We start from the raw sequence: 19,701 nt of genomic DNA on the forward strand, positions 1-19,701 counted from the left end.
GGCCCGCCGAAAGACCGGTTGATCATGACGCCCGAGCAGGCCGAGTAGCTCGTTTGGCATGACCAGTAGAGTTGGTCTTGGGCAAATATGACCATTCTTCGTGATAGCATAGACTCCTGCAGAGTCCATCCTCGAGTCGTCAGTACCTCCGGTTGCGGATCAGGTGTTGTGGATAAGAAGATGTGACCAGGCTTCCCGTCAGCTGGCTGGAATGCCAACTTGATTGGACCCATTCCGTATGATGGTCGCTTGATGTCAAATAGTCCTTGCGCGCAATGCGAAGCGGAAGCGGCGCATATTGTGAGTACGCTCTTCTGATAGTAGTCCCTCATTCTGGCAATCTCGTTGCCTTTGTCCTCATCACTGTCTTGCAAAATGCATAAAGCATCGATCCAGATGAATTCAAGGCCCATACTGTGGCAGAAAGTAACAGCGTCGCACAATGTTTGGGGTAGATCAGTCGAGGCAATGCCTTGCTTCAGTGAATCTTGGCTTGTTGCCGTCAATTTCACAGGCTGGTCACCTCCCCAGCAGTACGACAGCGTGACGTAACCACCAGCTGAGAGTCTCTGGCCGATCTCTGTGCTGAAAATCGAAGGGGTATCCTTCAAGGTCGCAAACAGCTTGTCGTCTCTCAGTCCGATATATAGCAGCCTAGAGGGTGCCTCAGACAATTCCAAGATTTCGGGCGCGTCGTCGGTCGAGTCACCAATACGCTGAGATCGACATTGGGCATGGGTATGAAAACAGGTCTTGAAATTCTGCAGAGCAAACGCGCGAGAAATAGCAGATGCCTTGTTAGATTCACATGGCCTTTGATGAACGATGCTAGCAGCTGGATTATCTATCAATAGAGTGTCAGTTTCGCTGTCGATGAGATCCTCATACGCTGCGAGGGTGTATGATGCTGGCGACACCAGCAACACAGCATTGATTGAGGCGAAATTTCGGACTAAGAAATTGACAGGATCTCTCGTATGAGATGAACATTGGGAAAACTCCACTACTTACCCCCAGTTGTCCAGCCATCGAGCAGTACCTCGTTGTCATACCGTGAGCGTGGCAGATCAATTTGCGAACCTTCTGATGAGAGAAGTAGCCTAAATCTTGGCATGGAGCCACTTCCAGTCAAGCCAAATACGTAGGTTTGATCGACTTTGGCAGCTAGGCCCGTGAGAGAGAATTGAGTCGCAAGGTGATCAGCCATCCAAATCAACAGTTCGCAGCCGGTCTTTGCACCTTCGATTGCCTCCCGAAAGTCTACGCGTGGCTCTAATTGAAAGGTACTTGAATATTCGGGGTTAGAAAACCACATGTCCTGTGACTGTATCTGTGGCATTTCTCTGATCTTCAATTTCTGGCAATACGCGCACGTATGGGGTCTTTCTGCTGTGAACTGCCCTCTTCGCGAGATTGCTTGGTCAGGAGAGAGCCCACTTCGCAGCTTCAAATACTGTAAGTGGTGATCTTGGAGCCATGGCGACATCATTTTTATAGGCATCATCCCCCGTGAGTGGCGACGGGGTGAAGAGTCAAGGAATTCTGTGATACCATGGAAGCTGAGAGCTCATTTGAAATGAACAGATTTGACCCCACCATCAAAAGAGGTGAGGGGGCCTCTAATATGCACGGGAAAAATACGGAAGAGGTATGCAGCTCGGCCAATCAAGCCCGAGTGGCTAGCTGCAGGACCAGGTCTCCATACATGTCATCAACACAGAGCCAAGATGGGGCAATTTCATCGACTGTTTCTAACAAACGTGGTTCATTATGACTGATTTCTATCAGAATGGCGTGTGACTCGTGAACAACAATACATTACCAAAAACGAAATATTCCCAATTCCACGGATATCTAACATCCCTTTCGCCAAACACCCGAATAATAACTAAGAAAAAGAAAACATTGAAATCTCCGCGTTTGAAAATCAAACTTCTACTCAAACTTTGGTCTCAGAGTGCTCTTCTTGGTAGCAGTTCCGGCCAGCTGGGAAAGACTAGAGTTGTTGGTGATATCGAACAGCGAAACCTCTGCACCAAGCTCCTTCATGAGCCAAGACCGCAGCTCAACGGCTGTGAGGGAGTCGATTCCGTATGCATGTAGAGGCTTGCCAATGTCAAGGTTTTCCACCTCGATGCTGAGCATTCTCGAAACCTTGAGGAGCAAAGCCTCTAGCACAATCTTCTCGGCATCCTCCCATGATGCGGCACCGGCAAGCAGTGCCTTGTGGTTGATGGCCTTGTTGGCCTCAGTCGCTCCGGCTGCATCGGCGTCTATCTGACCAAGCTCGAGATGGCTGAAAAGGGGATCTTCTCCCCACGACTGCGTCTGGTACCCCTGGGCAGCGGTTTCTTGGGGCAGCCAAAGGCGAGGAATGACCTGGGCCTTCGACGCTTGCACGGGGGCACTGGCGGGACAGCAGTGGTAGTCGAGCACGGCCCGGAGCTCCGCCTCGTTGATGTAGGTCCAACCAGAAGAGCGAAGGTACTCGAAGAGCTCCGGCTTTTCGGCGACGTAACCAACACCCTGGATGATAGGCAGGTCGATTGAGACGGCGTTAACGCCCTTGGACGCGAGGTGGTGAGCGAAAGCGTCTTGGAAAGTGCCACCCGCAGCGTAGTTGGCCTGCTCGGGGCTACCTGTGATGCCAACCGTCGACGAGAGGAAGACGAAGAAGTCGGTCTTGTCTCCGAGAACTTGGTACAGGTTCTGAGACGCCTGGACCTTTGGCAGAACGGCTGCCTTCCAGTGGTCGAGCGACATGTTCTCGAACATGTTGTCCTACTCCAGAGTTAGCATCGTCATAAAGGGGCGGCAAACATTAAACACTGACCTTGAGAACCATGGAGCCTTGAATACAGCCCTTGATGGGAGGCATGGAAGATGATAGCTCAGTCATGAGATTCTTGAGAGCGTCGGCATCAGTCACGTCGCATGCGGGCGTGACGACCTTGTTGCAAACGCCCTCAAGCTCCTTGACAAGCTCCTTGGCAGATTCCTCGACAGCACCACGTCGAGAAAGTAGGATGAGGTTCTTGGCGCCACGAGATGCCATCCATCGCGCAACCGACCTTCCAAGTCCACCGAGACCACCGGCAATGACATAAGAAGCCTCAGGGTCAAAATGGCTCACGAACTTGCGAGTCGGCAGGATGAGAACCAGGTCATCGTCATGGGGCTCCAAGACAAGCTTGGAACTGGTACCATCAGTCTGCAAGTGAAGGAAAGCATCGTGGACCTTGGAGAAGGGGTAGGTAGTCGGTGAAGGGGCCTTGCTGATGATGTTCCAGTCATCCAAGACCATCTCAGTCATGCGCTGGAACATGCTCTCGGTACGAATCGGGTCATGAGCAGTGCATGAAGCAAGGTCGAAGGACTCAAAGCGGATGTTGCGGCCTCGTGGCAAGCGAGCGCCTGAGTCACCATCTTGTCCACCGACGTTGGCAATGCGTCCGAAGGGAGCAACGCATTCCATGACCGCGTCAAGGAACTCGGTGTTATCGGCGGTGTTGACGAGGATGTTGACGCCACGGCCTTGAGTCGAAGTCTGGAGGGCCTTCTTGATGGACCTGTCGCGAGCCCCGAAGACGCGGTCTTGGGAAAGACCGCAGACCTTCTCCAAGAGTTCGCGCTCTGTGGCGTTCTTGACAGTTGCGAAGACGTCGGCGCCACGCATCTGAGCGAGTTGAATGACCGCTGTGCCCAGGTGAGACGCTCCCTCGTGGACCAGGACAATCTCACCCATGCGAACAGTGCCCAGTTCGTGGAGAGTTGCGTAAGCTGTCGTGTAAGCGACGGGAAGAGAGGCACCTTGACACCATGTCAATTTGTCAGGCAACCTGGCGAGGAGGCCGTCCGCGGATCTGACATGGGTCTTGATGGCGCCAGACTTGGACAGACCGAAGACACGGTCACCGACTAGGAACTTGGAAGTCGAACCAACTCTAGTAACAACACCAGCAGCTTCGCAACCCAGCGGGGCTTCATCGGTTTTGCCGAGTGCCGACGACAGGTCTTGAATGGTGAGCCCACAGGCCATGACCTTGATCTCGACCTCGTTGTCTGCCAAGGGAGAATCGAAGAGAGCGTCATCTTCGAATCTGAGCGAGTCGACCTTGCCGATGGTACCCGCACCAAGACTCAAGTAGCGAGACGACTCCTCGCCGAGAGGCTTAGTAACAACATCCAAGCTGCCAGTCTGGTTCTGAATGTGCTCAGTGAGGTACTGTGCCTGTACCAGGCGAGACACATTGACAACATCATCGGTCACCCTGAAAGCGTTCTCGGACCCAAACTGAGCTGCATGAAGAACTTGGGCGGTCTTCTCAATAACGAGTGATTCACTGGCGGCCTGCTCGAAAGAAAGCGTTAAGAACTTGACGTCGGGTCTCTCCGACCGGATGACTCTTGCCAGACCGGTCACAAGGCCGGCGTTGGGGTCTGAAGCGCTGCGAGTGAGCCATACGATATTCTTGCACTGAGTAAGCACACGCTTGATGCCAGCAAAGACGTCTTCCGTGATGTTGTTGAGGATAGGGCAGTCGAACTCGGCGAGAACAACGCAGTTGGCACCGGTCATGTCCTTCTCTGCAGAAGAGAAGAGGTCCACAACCTCGGAAGATCCGAGCTGCTGCTTGAGGCCTTCGGCAATCTTGAGCTGCGAGGGCTGTCCAGTGGTCAAGATGTATTCCGGGAGAATCGAGGCAGTCTTCTCCTCTGTCTTGGGAACAGTCGAGACGAGAATGGAACTCATCCGGTGGTACGAGCCAGAGAAGTCGTCAAACACGGCATCGAGGCCACCGAAGCCTGAATTGCGCAGATGATGGTCCCAAGATGGGGCAGACATCAAGGGTCCCCAGATTCGGTCCTTGTCTTCCGAAAGCCACCAGCCATGTAGCACGCCGAAGCAGAAACTGCTCAAGAGCACAGCAGTGTTAGTGATCTCAAAGAGAAGAAGCTTGCCGCCTGGCTTGAGAAGCTTCCTAGCGTTTGAGAGGGTGTCGTCGATCTTCTTAGTGGCGTGCAAAACGTTAGCGGCAATGATTAGGTCGTATTTGCCGGCTTCGAAGTCTTGGCCCAGGGGGTCGTTCTCGACGTTCAGAACGCGGAAGCTCATCCGTCCCACCTCGTCCTTGAAAGTTTCCTTGGCTTGCTCAAAGAACGAAGGAGAGATATCAGTGAAGCAGTAAGACTTGTATCGACGACCGTTGTCCGTGAGTGTCTTCATGGTTGGGCGAGTGGCGCCACCAGTTCCGGCGCCAATCTCGAGAATCTCCATGGATGGATTCTTGTGGGCAAGGGCATCGACGTAGTTTTGCAGCTGTTCGTAGCATCGTTTTGAGCCAAGACCATCACGGTAAACGTCCTCGGCGAGCTTGTCCTTGAAGATGACGTCGAGGGGGTCGCGTTGTCCATTGAGGATGTCCGAGAGCGCACGACCAACGGCGATGATGAGTTTGCCTTCGGAAGCGCCCCCTTGAGTGACACTCCACTCCAGATCAGCAATATCTTGGGTGGGTTGGTCCGAGTTCTGGCTGACAACATGTAGGAACCACTTGACGTATCGTTGATGGTACCAAGTCATCTTGCAGAGGCTTTCCTGAGACACAGTGCTCATGCAACGGCGGATGTATGCCAGGCAAAGGGCTTCGCAGTCTTGCATCCACTGGGATGGGTCATCCTTCTGGGTCATGGGCAATCCGAACACCTTGGAAGCCTGCTCCTTGGAGAGGAATGATGGATCCGGCTTCCACTCGAGGTTGAAAGCTGGGTGTGCCGAAGCATCTGATGTCTGCTCAGATGCTTCACTGATAGTTCTGAAGACAAGGCCTGACATGTGCACCATCAGCTGGTTCTCGTCGAGATGCGAGGCGATAGCCTCAGAAATAACCTCGTTTCGCCCGTGGAAGCAAGACTCAGCGGAGACCTTATAAGAGTCATGCAGAACATCTGGCTGGGCAGAGATCCAGCCATCGGCCAAGTACGTCGGTACTCGGGTGGCCTTGGAGTACTTGGTGTTGGAGACTAGAGGAGCCAGGTTGGCGTGGACGATAGCATCCAAGGTTGCAGGGTGCACCATGTGAGGTTGAACGTATTGCTTGGGCATAGACTGCTGGATCCTGTCTCCAGAGTTCTCTATTGTCGCAACAACGTCCAGATTGTTTCCGAGGCGAATGTCGCTCAGGGTCTGGAAAGTAGTACCGAAGTCAAGCCCAACCTCTTGGAAGTTATGGTAAAGCTTGTCGACGGTGATCTCAGTTCTGCAGCGGTCCTGGATGTCCTTCAGTTGGCCCTCGAGGCTTGAAACATCATCCTGGGATCCATCGGTATCGTACTCAGTCTGCACGAAACCATGGCAATGCTCTCTCCATGAGCCGTCTTGGAGGGTCCATAGTTGGAATTCAGACCATGCCGAAGCAGACGACAAGCTTGTCTCCCGATGGGGTCGGAGGAAGAACTGCGACTCAACACCATGGGCATCATCAGGAACCCGCAATGCTAGCTTGAAGGAGACATCTTTGAAACGGAAGCCCTGAAGGACCTTAGTCTTGTCCGCAACCTGTCTGCTGGCCTCGATAGCCATGACGAGCATGCCAGCCGCAGGATACAAAATGTCACCGGAGACTTTGTGATCTTCGATCCATGGGTTCTCGGTAAGGCGAATGTAGTTGCGCCAAGCAGCGTTGTTCTCGTTCAAGCCAGGTACCGGCGCGCCGAGAAGCTCATGACGGCCGAACTGTCTGAGCCGGAAGTTGTCGCTGAGGGTGCTCTCAACCCAGTACTCCTTGGAGTGGTCGAAGGAGTAGGCGGGAAGGTTCGTCAGCATAAGCGGCTTCGGTCCGTAGGGCTCGTCCGCATCGTTGACTTGGGCGAGGTCGATCTTGTAGCCTTGGCAGAACAAAAATCCGACAGTCTCCAGGGTTGTCTCAACAGCGGACTTCTGACGCCTGAGCAGGGAGTGGTAGTCAACAGAGACGCCACCGCGGACCTGCTTGGTAGTGCTGATGAGTGGTCCCTTGAGTGCGCTGTGAGGACCGATCTCCAGGAAGTCGGTGATGGGCTCCAAAGCAGCCTCCTCATCAACGTCTCCGTCGACGCCGTTGACTCCATTAGTCAGGCGTATACCGTTAACACCGTTAGCACCGTTAGCACCGTTGACCAAGCCATTCACGTGACCGTTGGTCTTGGGTACAGAGGAGCCCTTGAGCAGCTCAGTGACTGACTCGGTGAACCTGACCGGCGATACCAAGTTCTTGACCCAGTATGCGGGCTGTCGAAGCTGGGAGGCCTCAATGGGCGCTCCTACGGTTGAGGAGTAAAACTGAGGCTCAACAGAGCCTCTGAAGGTGCCCTTCTCAAGCTCGCCCATTGCTTGCAAGTACTCGTCGGCCATGGGCTTCATGTACTGCGAGTGATAAGCAATTTCGACGTTGAGTTTCCTGGCAAACACCTTCTCGGCGCTGAGCATCTCGACAAGCGCTTCGATCTTTCCAGCATCACCACTGACGGTATGGCTGTCAGCGCTGTTCATGCAGGCAATCTGAAGAGTGCCTTCGCCGCCGAGCTGGTTAACGCGATCGATGGCAGCTTCGGTCTTGGCGGTGTCGAGGCCGATGGCAGCCATGCTGGTCTTGGGACGGGACTCCGCACGCATCAACTTGGCGCTCAGTCTTCCGCGGTGGTAGGCGACCTTCCAGGCTGCCTCTCTGGAAAGTGCACCGGCGGCATATGCAGCGGCAACTTCTCCTGAAGAGTGTCCAGTGATAGCGTGGGGGTAGATACTCCATGAAGCAAGGAGATCAACCATGGCGACTTGGAGGGCGGTGCAGATGGGTTGGCAGAACTCGGGATCATCGATTCGAGAGGATGTCTTCGTCTTGGAGAGCTCGACTAGTTGGCTAGTTAGTGGGCGACTGCATGTAGCCGAAACATTGATTACTCACATGTCAAAGACCAGTTGCAGCCAAGATCGCTGAGATACCGGTCCGCTGCAAGAAGACTCTCTTGGAAAGCCCGGTAGACCATGAGGTCCATGCCCATGGCTGCCCATTGTGCACCTTGACCAGTGAAGACGAAGCCTAACCTGGGCTGTGACTTGGCTCTGGTGGGCTTTGAAGTATCTTCGAGAGTTTTCTGGAGCTGGTATGAGGAGCTCGCAATGCTGAAAGATCTCCAAGCATGTTGAGTCCTGCGAGACGCAAGCGTGTAGCTCAGGTCCCGGATGTAGCGCAGAGAAGCCGTCTCGTCGTTGTCTTCTGATGCGAGATGATCCTTGTATAAAATCTTGAGTCTCGAAACAGCGTCGGGGTCGTTTGCGGAGAAGACAAAAATCCGTGGAGAAACATCGTTCGACTCGGCCTCGACATCACCCATGTTCACACCACTGTCCTGACGGTGGCGACCATAGGCACGGTCTGGCAGCCAGTGGGTTAGCTGAAGTTCTAACAGAGAGTGGCTGCATAGAGAGAAGCTTACGTGTGCCATTAATACTGCTGATACCATTCACCTTGACCCCATTGACTGGTCTGAACCTGGCGGGAATCCTCGGGACGGCCTCCGTTCGGTGGTTACCGACCAGACGGTGCCGCTTCAAGAAGTGCAGCGCATCATCCATAACCACGTGAGCATTACTTCCACCAACACCGAATGAATTGATGGACATCCGACGCAGACCACGCTGTGGCCATTCTGTCGGCTCGGTCGGGAACTTGAGGTTCCACGAGTCCAGGATCTTGGGGTTCCGCTTCTCATGCCAGATGTTGCCGGGGATGATGCCGCTTTCCAGCGTCAAGATGCCCTTGATGACGGCAGCAACTCCAGCAGCGCCCTCCAAGTGTCCAACATTACTCTTCAAGGCTCCCACGTACAACGGATCGGCCGGCGTCCGGTGGGCCGCAAAGATCTCGGCCAGTGCGCTCGCTTCGATGGGGTCACCCACCGGCGTGCCAGTGCCATGGGCTTCGGCAAAGCGAGTGAGGGATGGGTCCAGCCCAGCCCTAGAGTAAACGTGTCTGATAAGCGCGACCTGGCCGGCCTTGGTCGGCTGCGTGATGCCGGGCGATCTCCCGTCTTGGTTCGTGGACGAGTTCCGGATGACGGCACGGATCACGTCTCCATCCCGAATAGCATCGGATACCCGCTTTAAAACAAGGGCTCCGAACCCTTCACCGCGCGCGTACCCGTTTGCGCGGTGGTCAAAGCTGTAGGATTTGCCGTCCGGACCCAGAACACCAGCGGCGTCGAGCTTTAGTGTCATCTCGGGGGTCAGGATAAGGTTGCATCCGCCCACGACCGCCTGGGACGATCCGTCAGCACTTTGAACTCAAAACCATCCCTTCCTTCGCATTCTCTCCACAGGTTGGGCTTACCATGGAGACTTCCCGCAGCTTCAAGCTCATACAAGCTTCATGCACAGCAACCAGACTACTGGAGCAAGCCGTGTCGACTGTTACGCTCGGGCCCTTGAAATCGAAGAACCATGACACCCTGTTGCTGAGCATGCTCGCCACTGTTCCAAGCGCCGAATACTTGTTAGGGATGTCCAGATCCTTCGCGATGTGATCGTTGTAGTCTGCCGTAAAGCAACCAACGTAAACGCCGGTTTGTGATCCGGCAACCGCATCGAGAGGAATTCCAGCTGTTTCATGGCAAAAGTCAGCATCAACCCCGGCAGAAACCCAGAAGCAACGATGTTCTCGTACCATTCTCGAGTGCTTTGTATACACATTCTAGCATTCCACGCTGTTGCGGATCTATACTCTTCGCTTCCGTAGGTGTAATTGAGAAAAAGGGCGCATCGAATGCCTTGATGCTTCCCTTGAGGAAATGTCCATGGCGGACTCGTGTCTTCCCAGCTTGTCAGTCTACTGCTGCTGGAAGCTGTTAAACGGCTGTTGGGATAGATTACGCACCGCACCACTCCTCTCGGCGTCTGGGTGCCAGAACGCGTTTGCGTTGTATCGCTCACTCGGGACCTCCGTCCGGGCTGATCTTCCAGCGAGTAAGGACTCAAAAAATCGCTCAGGGGTATCGCCATCACCGGGGAGCCTTGCACTAAGGCCAACGATTGCAATTGGGTCTCCCATAATGTAAGACACTATCCTATCCGGGGTTGAAGGTTCAGCTTAGGTCTGAGCGGTGACTTGCGGTGAGCTGCGGTGTGAGGTGGTGTGGATGTGGCGGCGGATATGCTGTTGAGAGCGAAATATCCAGAGAAGTTGGAAAGACTTGGATCAGGGCTCCACGGGATGGCAGCACACTTTTACATGAAGACCAAAAAGCTTTCCGCCGTCCGAGGCTCTCGTCAACGACCTGGTTTAAAGGCAAATACCTCTCGGGGTCAAGCTTGAATGGCAAGCTCGTGACCCTGGTCGGTCGCCGATGCAGCATGCTGCAATTCATCATGCTGTTGGTACTGAGATAGACACCGATCATCCACAGCCACTGCTCAGTTGACCAAACTCAAGATAACCCGCAGGTCGCTGGGTAGGTTTTCCGTTGCTGTCTCCATACTTTCCGAAGCTGCTTGCGGGAGACTGGAGCTTGTGCTTGTCGTGCAGCTTGCAAGTTGCATTCGAGTTGGAGCTTGTCACATTTAGCCGCATCTTGCGCCAACAATGTCTGTGCCAGCGAGTCCGAGGACAAGTTGTTCCAACCCGCCACTTGAGAGTCTCGACTCAGTTGTTTGATGACGACGCACACTTTGCAAACATCCATCAGCCCATTTGAGGGTGAGGACCCTTGCATGTCCCCTGTCGCTGCACTAAGACGAAAGCAGGGCAGCCCCCCGACGTGAGGAACCAACAGGCCAGTGAGAAAATACGAGTACCGGCCGGCATATACAGTGCGGGACGACCAGAGTGCCGGGTAGGATCAAGACCCTTGACTTTCTCGAGCAAACATACATATACAATGGCATTATGACGAGGGCATTTGTTCCAACAGCTCCAGCGAGTCTAATCTCCACTGTGCAGGCAGAATATTGGCTTGCGCAGTAGTAGTACGATTCAAAGAGGAAGGCATCGTCCGGTCCATCCTGAACCGACCCGCAAGCTGCTGGCTCCTAGAACACTTTGGGAGGAGCAGCACTGCAACTAAAACGCGAAGGAGGGTGAGTTGTTCCTTGGGCTTCCTTAGCAATCATTTGGCAAGCAGAAATTCTCTGCAATGCTCCCCACGCATCGGATTGACTGGAGGATCGCGGTGGGGGAACACAAGATTGGCTTGAATCGTTTTCGTTCTGTTGCATCTCGTCGGCACCACGTGAAGCCTGTCTCATCGATGGTGTGTGAGTCGCGGCCTTGGCATGTTCCCCCTTTTCGCTGAAATGCTGCCGCGCAATTGGAATCGGGATCGAATCCCGGGGTTCCGAAGGCGATCAAAGAGATAACTACTGGGGTGCGGAAACCAATCAATGTTCGGCAGGGCGGCAGTTTTATGCTAATGCCCATGACCGCCGGGCGATAGGGGGCCGTAATCATATCTTTTGCCGACCTCCTCTCTCCGTGCCGCTCCATACACATACTAAAAGTAATGTAAGTTCATGACTAGCCGGGCTGCGACCTTCAGGTGCCGCTCGATACGTTGGAGCCGGGGGCCGGAGGACCCGCGATAAGGCCGTTATGACAAAAGTGCCGAAGAGTTTTCTCCCGCAAGCTACAAAAGGGGATCCTCCCCTATTTATCTTGTCTTCGCTCAGACATTCGCTAGGAGGTTGGCTGAGTCTTGGGCATATGAGTTATGACCACGTCAGGAGCATGTCCTGGTAAACGGCCGGCGAAGCCCAATTATATGTCGTAGTTCTCCACCATCTAGACCGGTCATTTTACCAGCGCTGAACTGGAACAAGAAAACATCCAAAGTGACAGGGATGTCGAGGGCGGCAGTGCGCTCAGTGGCACCTAAGGAAAAATAAACTACTTGCCCTAGCCCCTTTCCCCAAGCATGAAAAAACAGGACGAACCCATTCCGTCCATGGGACGACCTTGTCTATCCCGCTTCTCTTTTGCTCGTTCATTAAGTCTGAATTCTTCCCTTGCGTCTACTGCGCCTATCTGCGTCCTTGCGTGCCAGCCTGCTTGCAACCTTAGTGCATCACATCGCGCGTCGGCCGTAGACCGGACAACTTTCTCCCCCCATCCCCCCTCCCGTCCCTCCTCTTCTTCCCCTCTCTTTTCCCCTCCTTTGCTCACGGCCTTTTCGGAGCGGCCCGCAAGTTGATGGACAAGTACAACCAACTCCTGGGACGACAGCCGCGGCGTCCTCCAACGGCTGCGAACAGCGTCTCGGTCGCCTCCACCTCGACGCTCACCGCTACTTCGTCGTCCATGTCGTCCGAACTCCCCCGTAACTTTTCCACCGACAGCGCCCGGCCGCATACGCCGCCCTCTACCAGACCCTCCATATCCGTGCTGTCGTCCAAACAAGACGTATGTGCTGTCGTTTCTTATTTTTATTTATTTTTACTTCTTGGCGTGGCCCCAAACCCCAAACATGCAGTCCAAGCATGTGGTTTAGCAACCAGCAATCCTGTCTCTGTCTGTCTCTGAATAGCAATTGAAGCTCGTAACACGACAGGACTACCCTGAAGATCACCCCAGCCCGACATCTGATGAAGTCGATCGGGCGGTGTGGGCGGGAGCATCGGACTCTGACCTGGACGATTCCACCGACGATTCGACGCCGCACCCGAGCACTCGCGCGCCGTCCCGGTAAGCCTCCCTTGTGCTACACCGGTGCCAACCCCCCACTGCTGTCCATCATTGACATGGACTCTGCCATCATATCTCATGTCCAACTAACCGCCGGAACCAACGTGACAGGTCCGCTACCACACGTACCAAGTCCAAGAAGTCGATCTTCTCCTCAATCTTCTCAAAGTTCGCTAAGACTGGCAAGCGTTTTGGCTTCGTACCAAACAGCAAGGTTCGTGAACCCTCGCTTAGAGTTCAGGTTTGCCATGTTTGTGTCCGCTGACCCGAGATTTGACGACCAGGAGGAACAAGACAGAAATGGTTAGAACTTCGTCCCTTCCACCAAGCTGCGTCTCTTCCAGCCTCGTCCAACACATTTTAACCCGCAAACAGTGCTCCAACATCAGATCATCGCCGAACTCTTCGATGGTAGACTCCACCTTGCCCCGGTCGTGAAGGCCAGGGCCGTTCTGGACATTGGCACTGGGCCAGGGTTATGGGCATTAGTACGTGCATCATCACTCCCCTTCTTCCTTTACGCACGCATGAACACATCATGGAATAGCCGGCTGACATGGACGCAGGAATACGGCAAGTTCCTCATGTTGGCCTTCAAGGCCTCCTAACGTGGTCCACACTAACCCTTGTTCCAACAACAGCCAAGAAGAATCCCAACTGTGCCGTACTAGGGATTGACATTGAGAAGGTTCGCCCGCCATATTCGGTGTCCAACTGCTCGTTCAAAATCATGGACGCGACAGCGGATTGGAACCTAAACAGGCAATTCGACTTTATCCATGTCCGTATGCTTGGTGATGTGTCAGAGAAGGAACAACTCATCAAGTCTGTCTACGACCACTTGAATCCTGGTGGCTGGGCTGAGTTCACAGAGTGGATTGCCATACTCCAGTCTCCAAACCGATCCTTGGAGGGCAGCGCATTCCACAAATGGAATTTGCTGCTCCGACAAGGCCTGCAGAACATGGGACGATCTCTACACTATCCCAACCATTACCAGCCTATCTTAGAGAAGGCCGGCTTCGAGAGGATGAAGATAACGAAGCATGCTGCCCCCACGAACTCGTGTTATCCGGGCAAGAAGTGCCAAAGATTCGGTGCCATGATGACCAAGAACTGGAACGCCATCATCGAGCCGCTCAGTGTCCCGGTTTTCACCATTGGCCTCGGCTGGACCGAGCCCCAAGTGCTTGCGTTGGTTAAAGACGTCCGTGAAGAGATTGGCGATACAAACTACCATTCGTTCATGACATTGTAAGCCTAGTCCCCTGTCCCGTCCGCAAACCGGTTTGCTTGTTCTTTGTTAACCAGTCATCGCATAACAAGGCTTACGGTCTACTGCCGAAAGCCGCGTAGCGGTACATCGTCTTCTGTATCCTTGGCCAGCTCGTCACGGTCGGCAAAGGCGTCAATTTCTACTTCCAACCTCAGTTCGCATGCGGAATAAGGGTGTCAAGAAAAAAAAACTTGTGTGTTTGCTTTTACATGGAAGGGATTGGTCGGAATACCCCCACGCGGCGCTTGCGTAGAGCGAATTATGATAATCTTGGGCTTCATTATCAAAAAAGGGATGACAATCAAATATTCTTGTAATTGTCATGGCGGTTTGCATAGCCCCATTGAGTACAATCCATTGTCTGGAATCAATATACAGTGCAAACAAGGGTCCTGATCAGAGCATGGCTGCATGCATGCAGGCGCGGAGTACTTTGCAGTTGATGATCTGGGCGAGGCCATTCCCACATGACCCCCCTCAGCAGCTTAGTTCGATTTGTTGAAGAATTGGCATGCAGGCGACGTGCATCGCATCAATAGAATGCCACTCGGAATGGGGCCACTGAGGGATTTACACGTATTTGACCAATTGATCAGCAATCTGGGTTCCATTCAACGCAAATGGTCAAGCAACAACGACTTTAGCGCCAACAAGCATTTGAGAACATGCATACACAAATCGTAGAACGGATACGGCAACCCACTCCAATGCATGTGCCAGACGGCCACTTCACACGAACGGGCATGTACGGGTCGTGGAACACAATCGCCCTGCCGCTGGGCATTGCCACCGGCAAGGTGATAACCGACCACCTCCCGGATGATCTCAAGGTTTTGTTCTTCTTGCAGCGCCCTTGCCCATCCATGAGCGATCCCAACTGAACCGCACCGCTCTTCATTCCCACTCTCATCCCCATCCATTGTTCTCACTCGTCATCGCCCACGATGACTAACACAACGTACAAGACCGTCTACTCACCGTCTTTTCTCACCATCTTCTATGACAAATATGTCCTCGGCTTCAACATGAAGTACATGTGGGGGTGTCCCACGGACAACGTCCTCCTCCCCTTCTTCAGCGAGAACTTCTCGCGCAACCACCTCGATGTCGGCGTCGCTACCGGCTACTTTCCCGCCGTCGCGTTGGCGCGGCCATTCCGTGCCAACAGCAGGCAACGTCTCACCCTCGTGGACTTGACCGCGCCGCCGTTGAATGCCACCAAGACCCGCGTCCTGTCCGTGACGTCGGCTACTGAAGTCGACTGCGTAGAGGCCGACGTCACGGAGCCGCCGCCAAAGCAGCTCCTTGGCGAGCGCTATGATACTATCACCATGTTCAACCTCTTCCACTGCATGCCTGGTGGCAAGTCAAAGTTCCGTGCTTTCGGGACGTACAAGGAGCTGCTGAGTGAGGACGGAGTCCTCGCTGGTTGCACCGTACTGGGGCCTAGACAATCTACCAACTTCATTACGAGGTTTTATCTCACCTGGTATAACAAGTGGTGGGGTGTCTTCAACAACTGGGACGACAAGGAGGAGGATGTCAAGGATGCACTAGATCAGGAGTTTGAGGAGGTTGAGACTTGGGTTATCGGTCAGACCATGCTATTCAGGGCAAAGAAGCCCAGAAAAGCCTTGCTCGATGTATAAGTCATTGCAATTGGCACTGCGATGTGAGGTAAAATCGTTCGAGGTGAAGGTTGTGGAACAAATGTAGATACCTTGAGTGGGAGGGAATAATGATACCACGAATTTTGATGCAACAAGAATACCGACGCCTATGAAAATTTACCTTACAGAACTCCTCTTGCTTTGATTACACTCTAAAGCCAACTATTAGCACCAGGGTGCATAAGCCCTGCTCACTTCCAACATCTGAAAACGACGTGCGCGCGCAAGCCGTAAGCCGTAGTCTGGAAAGCCATAAATCGTTAAGCTGCTTCATTCAGTCACATGATCGATGAGGCTTGAAACGAGTTCATTTTGTCTCACGTCAAAATCCCTCCTGATTCATAATCCTGCCCTAGCCGCGACCTTGGCGAGAATAGCTTCGCCCAGAAGCCGCTAAACTCAACGGATAAAACCACATACTGCAACCTCATGTGTTTAGATTAGCGAAGGCTACATTAATTAAGCTTAAAGAAATGACCCACGCGCACGTTCGCGGCGTAGACGATCGCTGCAGATGGCTGAATGCCCGAGGGCTCCGGCTCTGCACAGGTGGTGGAGTTTTATGTAGTTTCCCGTTGCAACCCTTTCACAAGGCTGGAAATAAGCTCTGGTGACGTGAGCGGGGCGCATTTGATGGTTGCACAAAAGGTGTTCTGCTCGGTCAGCCGGTGTCTCGGTGAAGGATACCGTCCGGTGAGCGGATGAGGGGAAATGGTCAAAGTCTCAGTCATGAGCACTGTGAGTTGAGAAGATTTAAGATAAGCAATACCTCGATCAATCTCCATCTTTGAGGATCTTCAGCACATGAGCTGGGTCTGTTCGTGTCGATTGGCTAACGGATTGGACCAAAGAAATGAACTTGAAACTAACTTGGCTCTCAATTCCGAATATTACGAAAGTCGATGTCTACCCGCATCCTCTCTTGATTGCTGTGTTTTCAGATAGTGCATGCGGGTTTCGAATGTTCCTACTCAGACGTATGCGTACCCGAAAGCGCTATGTTATCTGAGCTTTTCCCCCATGCCTCATATACCACTAATTTGAGCATTGCCTCACAAAGTTGATATCCTCGAGGGTTTGGTTGTGCTAATTTTTCCATTTCTCGACGTCAGAGCTGAAGTCTGAAATCTCCCTGAGGCATACATGGCCTAGGGTAAGCCTGCAAATCTAAACTGTGTACTCGTCGAAGAAGAGCCTACAACCGTGTGAGCTTTACTAGAGTGTAATATAAGTGTAACGACATTCTAGACACGAATCAACGGAACAAAAGAGGTTGTCTTGGAAGATAGACACCCATCGCATGATAATTTTTGAATTTATATAGGGTACGCGTAGTCAATCGCCCAATTCCTTGTCAGTTTTGCCCTGGGAATGAGCCTCCAGCAACCCAATGAATGACCTTTGAAATAAAGTAAACATCTACGAGATGTTTGAGGATCATGCAACTTGAGTGCTGAATAAAATACATTCAGAAACAATTCATCATGTGATTCAGAGAATCCATACCTAGTGGTCCTGGCGTCATCAGAGTCATGACAGTCCAAGTAAGCAAGTCTATTCACGTTCATTTGCTGTCAATGGCGGCTGCTTTATTCTCAAAATTGAGTTCAGCCCGTCTATGCAATTAATATCTGCGAGTTTCATAGACGAAGTATGTTTCTCTCATGGCCGCGGTTCTGAGGGCGATGGTTCTGCGGTTCTGATTGTAACCTTCCCGCCTAGCCTGTCGGGGGCATGAGATGCTTCTGGAGAATCATTAGACTTAGTAGACTCAATCAGGCGCTGTTGCATAAACATGACACGCAAGCTGGGGTATGTTGAAAACATACCGGATATGTAAATGTCAAGGATAGGATTGGAACTTGTTGGGTCCATCTTATAAGTCTGGATCAGCTATCAAATATTAACCTCCCGGTTGCACCATCAGCTGGCAAGAAAACATTTGTTAGGGGCCTTGTTACCTACGAGGTAAATTGTAAGAATGCGCTGAAGAGAAACGTCTGAGGACAACGGCGTTCTTGAAATTTGTGACTTAATGATTCGAAGACTGTTTGGATTACGTTTGTTTCAAGCGACAACAGTCTTGAATCCATACTATATATCCCTGAAGCTATTATGCCATTAACTGGCCAGGTCCATTTCATCATGCTATGGATTCCTCGGTACCAAGTGTTTCCTGTTCGCCAAGTCAGCCTGAATGCCTAACGACAGAGTGAGGCTGCCGAAGCGACAGCCTGTTTAGAAAGTAGGGCGATCGAGCCAACCACATGTTGTTTGCAGCCCAAAAAGCCTGATTTACCACAGCTTGTAGTAGTGAAATATGCGTAAGATGATGTAGGTGGCTTAATGACATCACGAATTGACCCGCAGCCTATTTTGGAAAAGAATTTGTGCTCCTACCATCGCCTGCACTTGACTGTCAAAAGCCAACCCCATCCCCCTTACCACAGTATGTGCACACTCGGCTAAGCCATCTTCAGGCGTTTAGTATCTAGAAGTGGTATTATGACGACGTCTAACAACGATCCTGAGATGCAAACTATAACACAGGAAGAACTGGATAGAAAATCCTGGTGAGTGCGGTTCTCGATAATTGAGAACCTCTTGCTTAGCTCCCCTAAGGAAATACATAGGATATAAAGACTTTTGCGAATTTTCGGCCAATTCCGATGAATTCTTCGCCGTCCGGAGATTCGATGAGCTTCATTGTCGTCTTCTACTTGCACTTCAAGACAGACTTTCCAATTTAGAAGAAGAACTAGACACAATGGATGAAAGGCTGCGTCACCGTGGACATGCGGACATTGATAATGGTTCGTTCAGAAAAGATCAACCAGAGAGAACTGAATTACTCGAAAAGATCGGGGCGGCATTGCACAACTATGGTGGGTATCTTGAGCTAGACCCGGCCAAAAGTTTACTGACGGTGTAGATACTCTCTTGTCGCAATACATCCAGCTGAGAGGCGCACAACGAGCATCGTCAGTCACTACAAGTAACATCAAACGACGGCTGAGAAATTTCAATGCGCCAATCGAGCCGAAAGAAATTCACTACTTGGATAAAAGGGACCTCGTCTCAATATCTCCACAAGCGAAGTCGAGCGTTCAACAGATTTTCGAACAGAAAGTTGGTCTCCCAATCGTCGAATGGCTCCAAAGACAGAACCACACACATCGGCAACGAACCGTACATAATCATGCTGTCTATCTCGATGATGACAAATTCGAAATCTTCACAAGTCTCGGTCTGTATGTCGCAGCTATCACAATGCTAGCGGCACCCATGTGGATCCTTGCTTCGATGAAGGACAGCACCATTAAACTCATAGTCATCACTGCGTTCCTGTTCATTTTTGTAACAATAATGAACTGGGGTATTGTTGCGAAACCTTTCGAGATACTAGCCGCTGCCGCAGGGTGAGTCCTTCCTTTATGCTCCATTAAACACGCAGATCTAAGATTTGAATCATTCTGCCCAGCTACACCGCCGTTCTTGTCGTCTTTCTTCAGCTTGGAGCTTCTTGAACGTAAGCTTCAATCTACAGCCTTGCTACTCACTATAAATATTGCAGAGTCTCTTCTGAGATCATGAGAGAATTTCAATGAAATCGACTGTTCGGGGTGGGGGCCGGGGGCGGGTGGTGCGACATTGAAGCATGACGACACGGGTTGAACGCGGCTGTCAGTGTGAAAGCTGTGGGTAGCGTGTGTATGTGTCGATATGGACATACTACTCTAGAGCCCTGGAATTGTGTGTCTAGTGTAAATCTCAAGTCACCAAATGATGCAGATGATGTCAGATTTCCCACCACATCAACTGCAAAATCTGCAGACTGCGAAAACATTCTTATTAGCTGGCCATCTCAGGTCCCATCCGCTTGCTTCCGAGTACCACCAGGCTGGGAATTAGCTACGCCGCTTTGGCCACAGCCTCCACCTGGGGCAAAAAACATGGGTCTTCGGGATGCACTTTGGGGTCAGAAATCGGGACCGGCTTTTTTGCTCAACAATCGCCGAGGCATCAAGACCCGGGCGGATTAGCC

At 52.2% G+C, this 19,701-nt stretch overlaps 4 protein-coding genes across 4 annotated transcripts; 3 read left to right on the forward strand and 1 right to left on the reverse strand.

Annotated features, from left to right (window-relative positions):
* Window positions 1-1,935: 1,935 nt before the first annotated feature.
* On the reverse strand, window positions 1,936-10,085 carry alt5-0 (Highly reducing polyketide synthase alt5; the record flags this gene model as incomplete). The annotated part of the gene is made up of 7 exons (XM_037326875.1): window positions 1,936-2,781; window positions 2,834-7,890; window positions 7,944-8,414; window positions 8,476-9,295; window positions 9,369-9,637; window positions 9,702-9,846; window positions 9,912-10,085. The coding sequence occupies 7 exons, from the start codon at window positions 10,083-10,085 to the stop codon at window positions 1,936-1,938; spliced, it is 7,782 nt and encodes a 2,593-aa protein (XP_037174792.1).
* Window positions 10,086-12,218: 2,133 nt separating this feature from the next.
* Window positions 12,219-13,968, forward strand: laeA-0 (Secondary metabolism regulator laeA; the record flags this gene model as incomplete). The annotated part of the gene is made up of 6 exons (XM_037326876.1): window positions 12,219-12,428; window positions 12,577-12,710; window positions 12,822-12,924; window positions 12,995-13,013; window positions 13,086-13,198; window positions 13,258-13,968. The coding sequence occupies 6 exons, from the start codon at window positions 12,219-12,221 to the stop codon at window positions 13,966-13,968; spliced, it is 1,290 nt and encodes a 429-aa protein (XP_037174394.1).
* Window positions 13,969-14,930: 962 nt separating this feature from the next.
* Window positions 14,931-15,635, forward strand: aurB (Methyltransferase ctvB; the record flags this gene model as incomplete). Its single annotated transcript, XM_037326877.1, has 1 exon — window positions 14,931-15,635. One exon carries the CDS (start codon window positions 14,931-14,933, stop codon window positions 15,633-15,635), a length of 705 nt encoding a protein of 234 aa, XP_037174395.1.
* A 2,553-nt stretch (window positions 15,636-18,188) lies between these two features.
* CGCA056_v011632 (uncharacterized protein) lies at window positions 18,189-19,079 on the forward strand (the record flags this gene model as incomplete). The annotated part of the gene is made up of 3 exons (XM_037326878.1): window positions 18,189-18,229; window positions 18,279-18,541; window positions 18,589-19,079. 3 exons carry the CDS (start codon window positions 18,189-18,191, stop codon window positions 19,077-19,079), a joined length of 795 nt encoding a protein of 264 aa, XP_037174117.1.
* Window positions 19,080-19,701: the final 622 nt, after the last annotated feature.

The sequence above is a fragment of the Colletotrichum aenigma genome (genome assembly GCF_013390185.1).
Source record: "Colletotrichum aenigma strain Cg56 chromosome Unknown KSG_Cg56_contig08, whole genome shotgun sequence".
In the NCBI taxonomy this organism is placed as follows: Eukaryota; Fungi; Ascomycota; class Sordariomycetes; order Glomerellales; family Glomerellaceae; genus Colletotrichum; species Colletotrichum aenigma.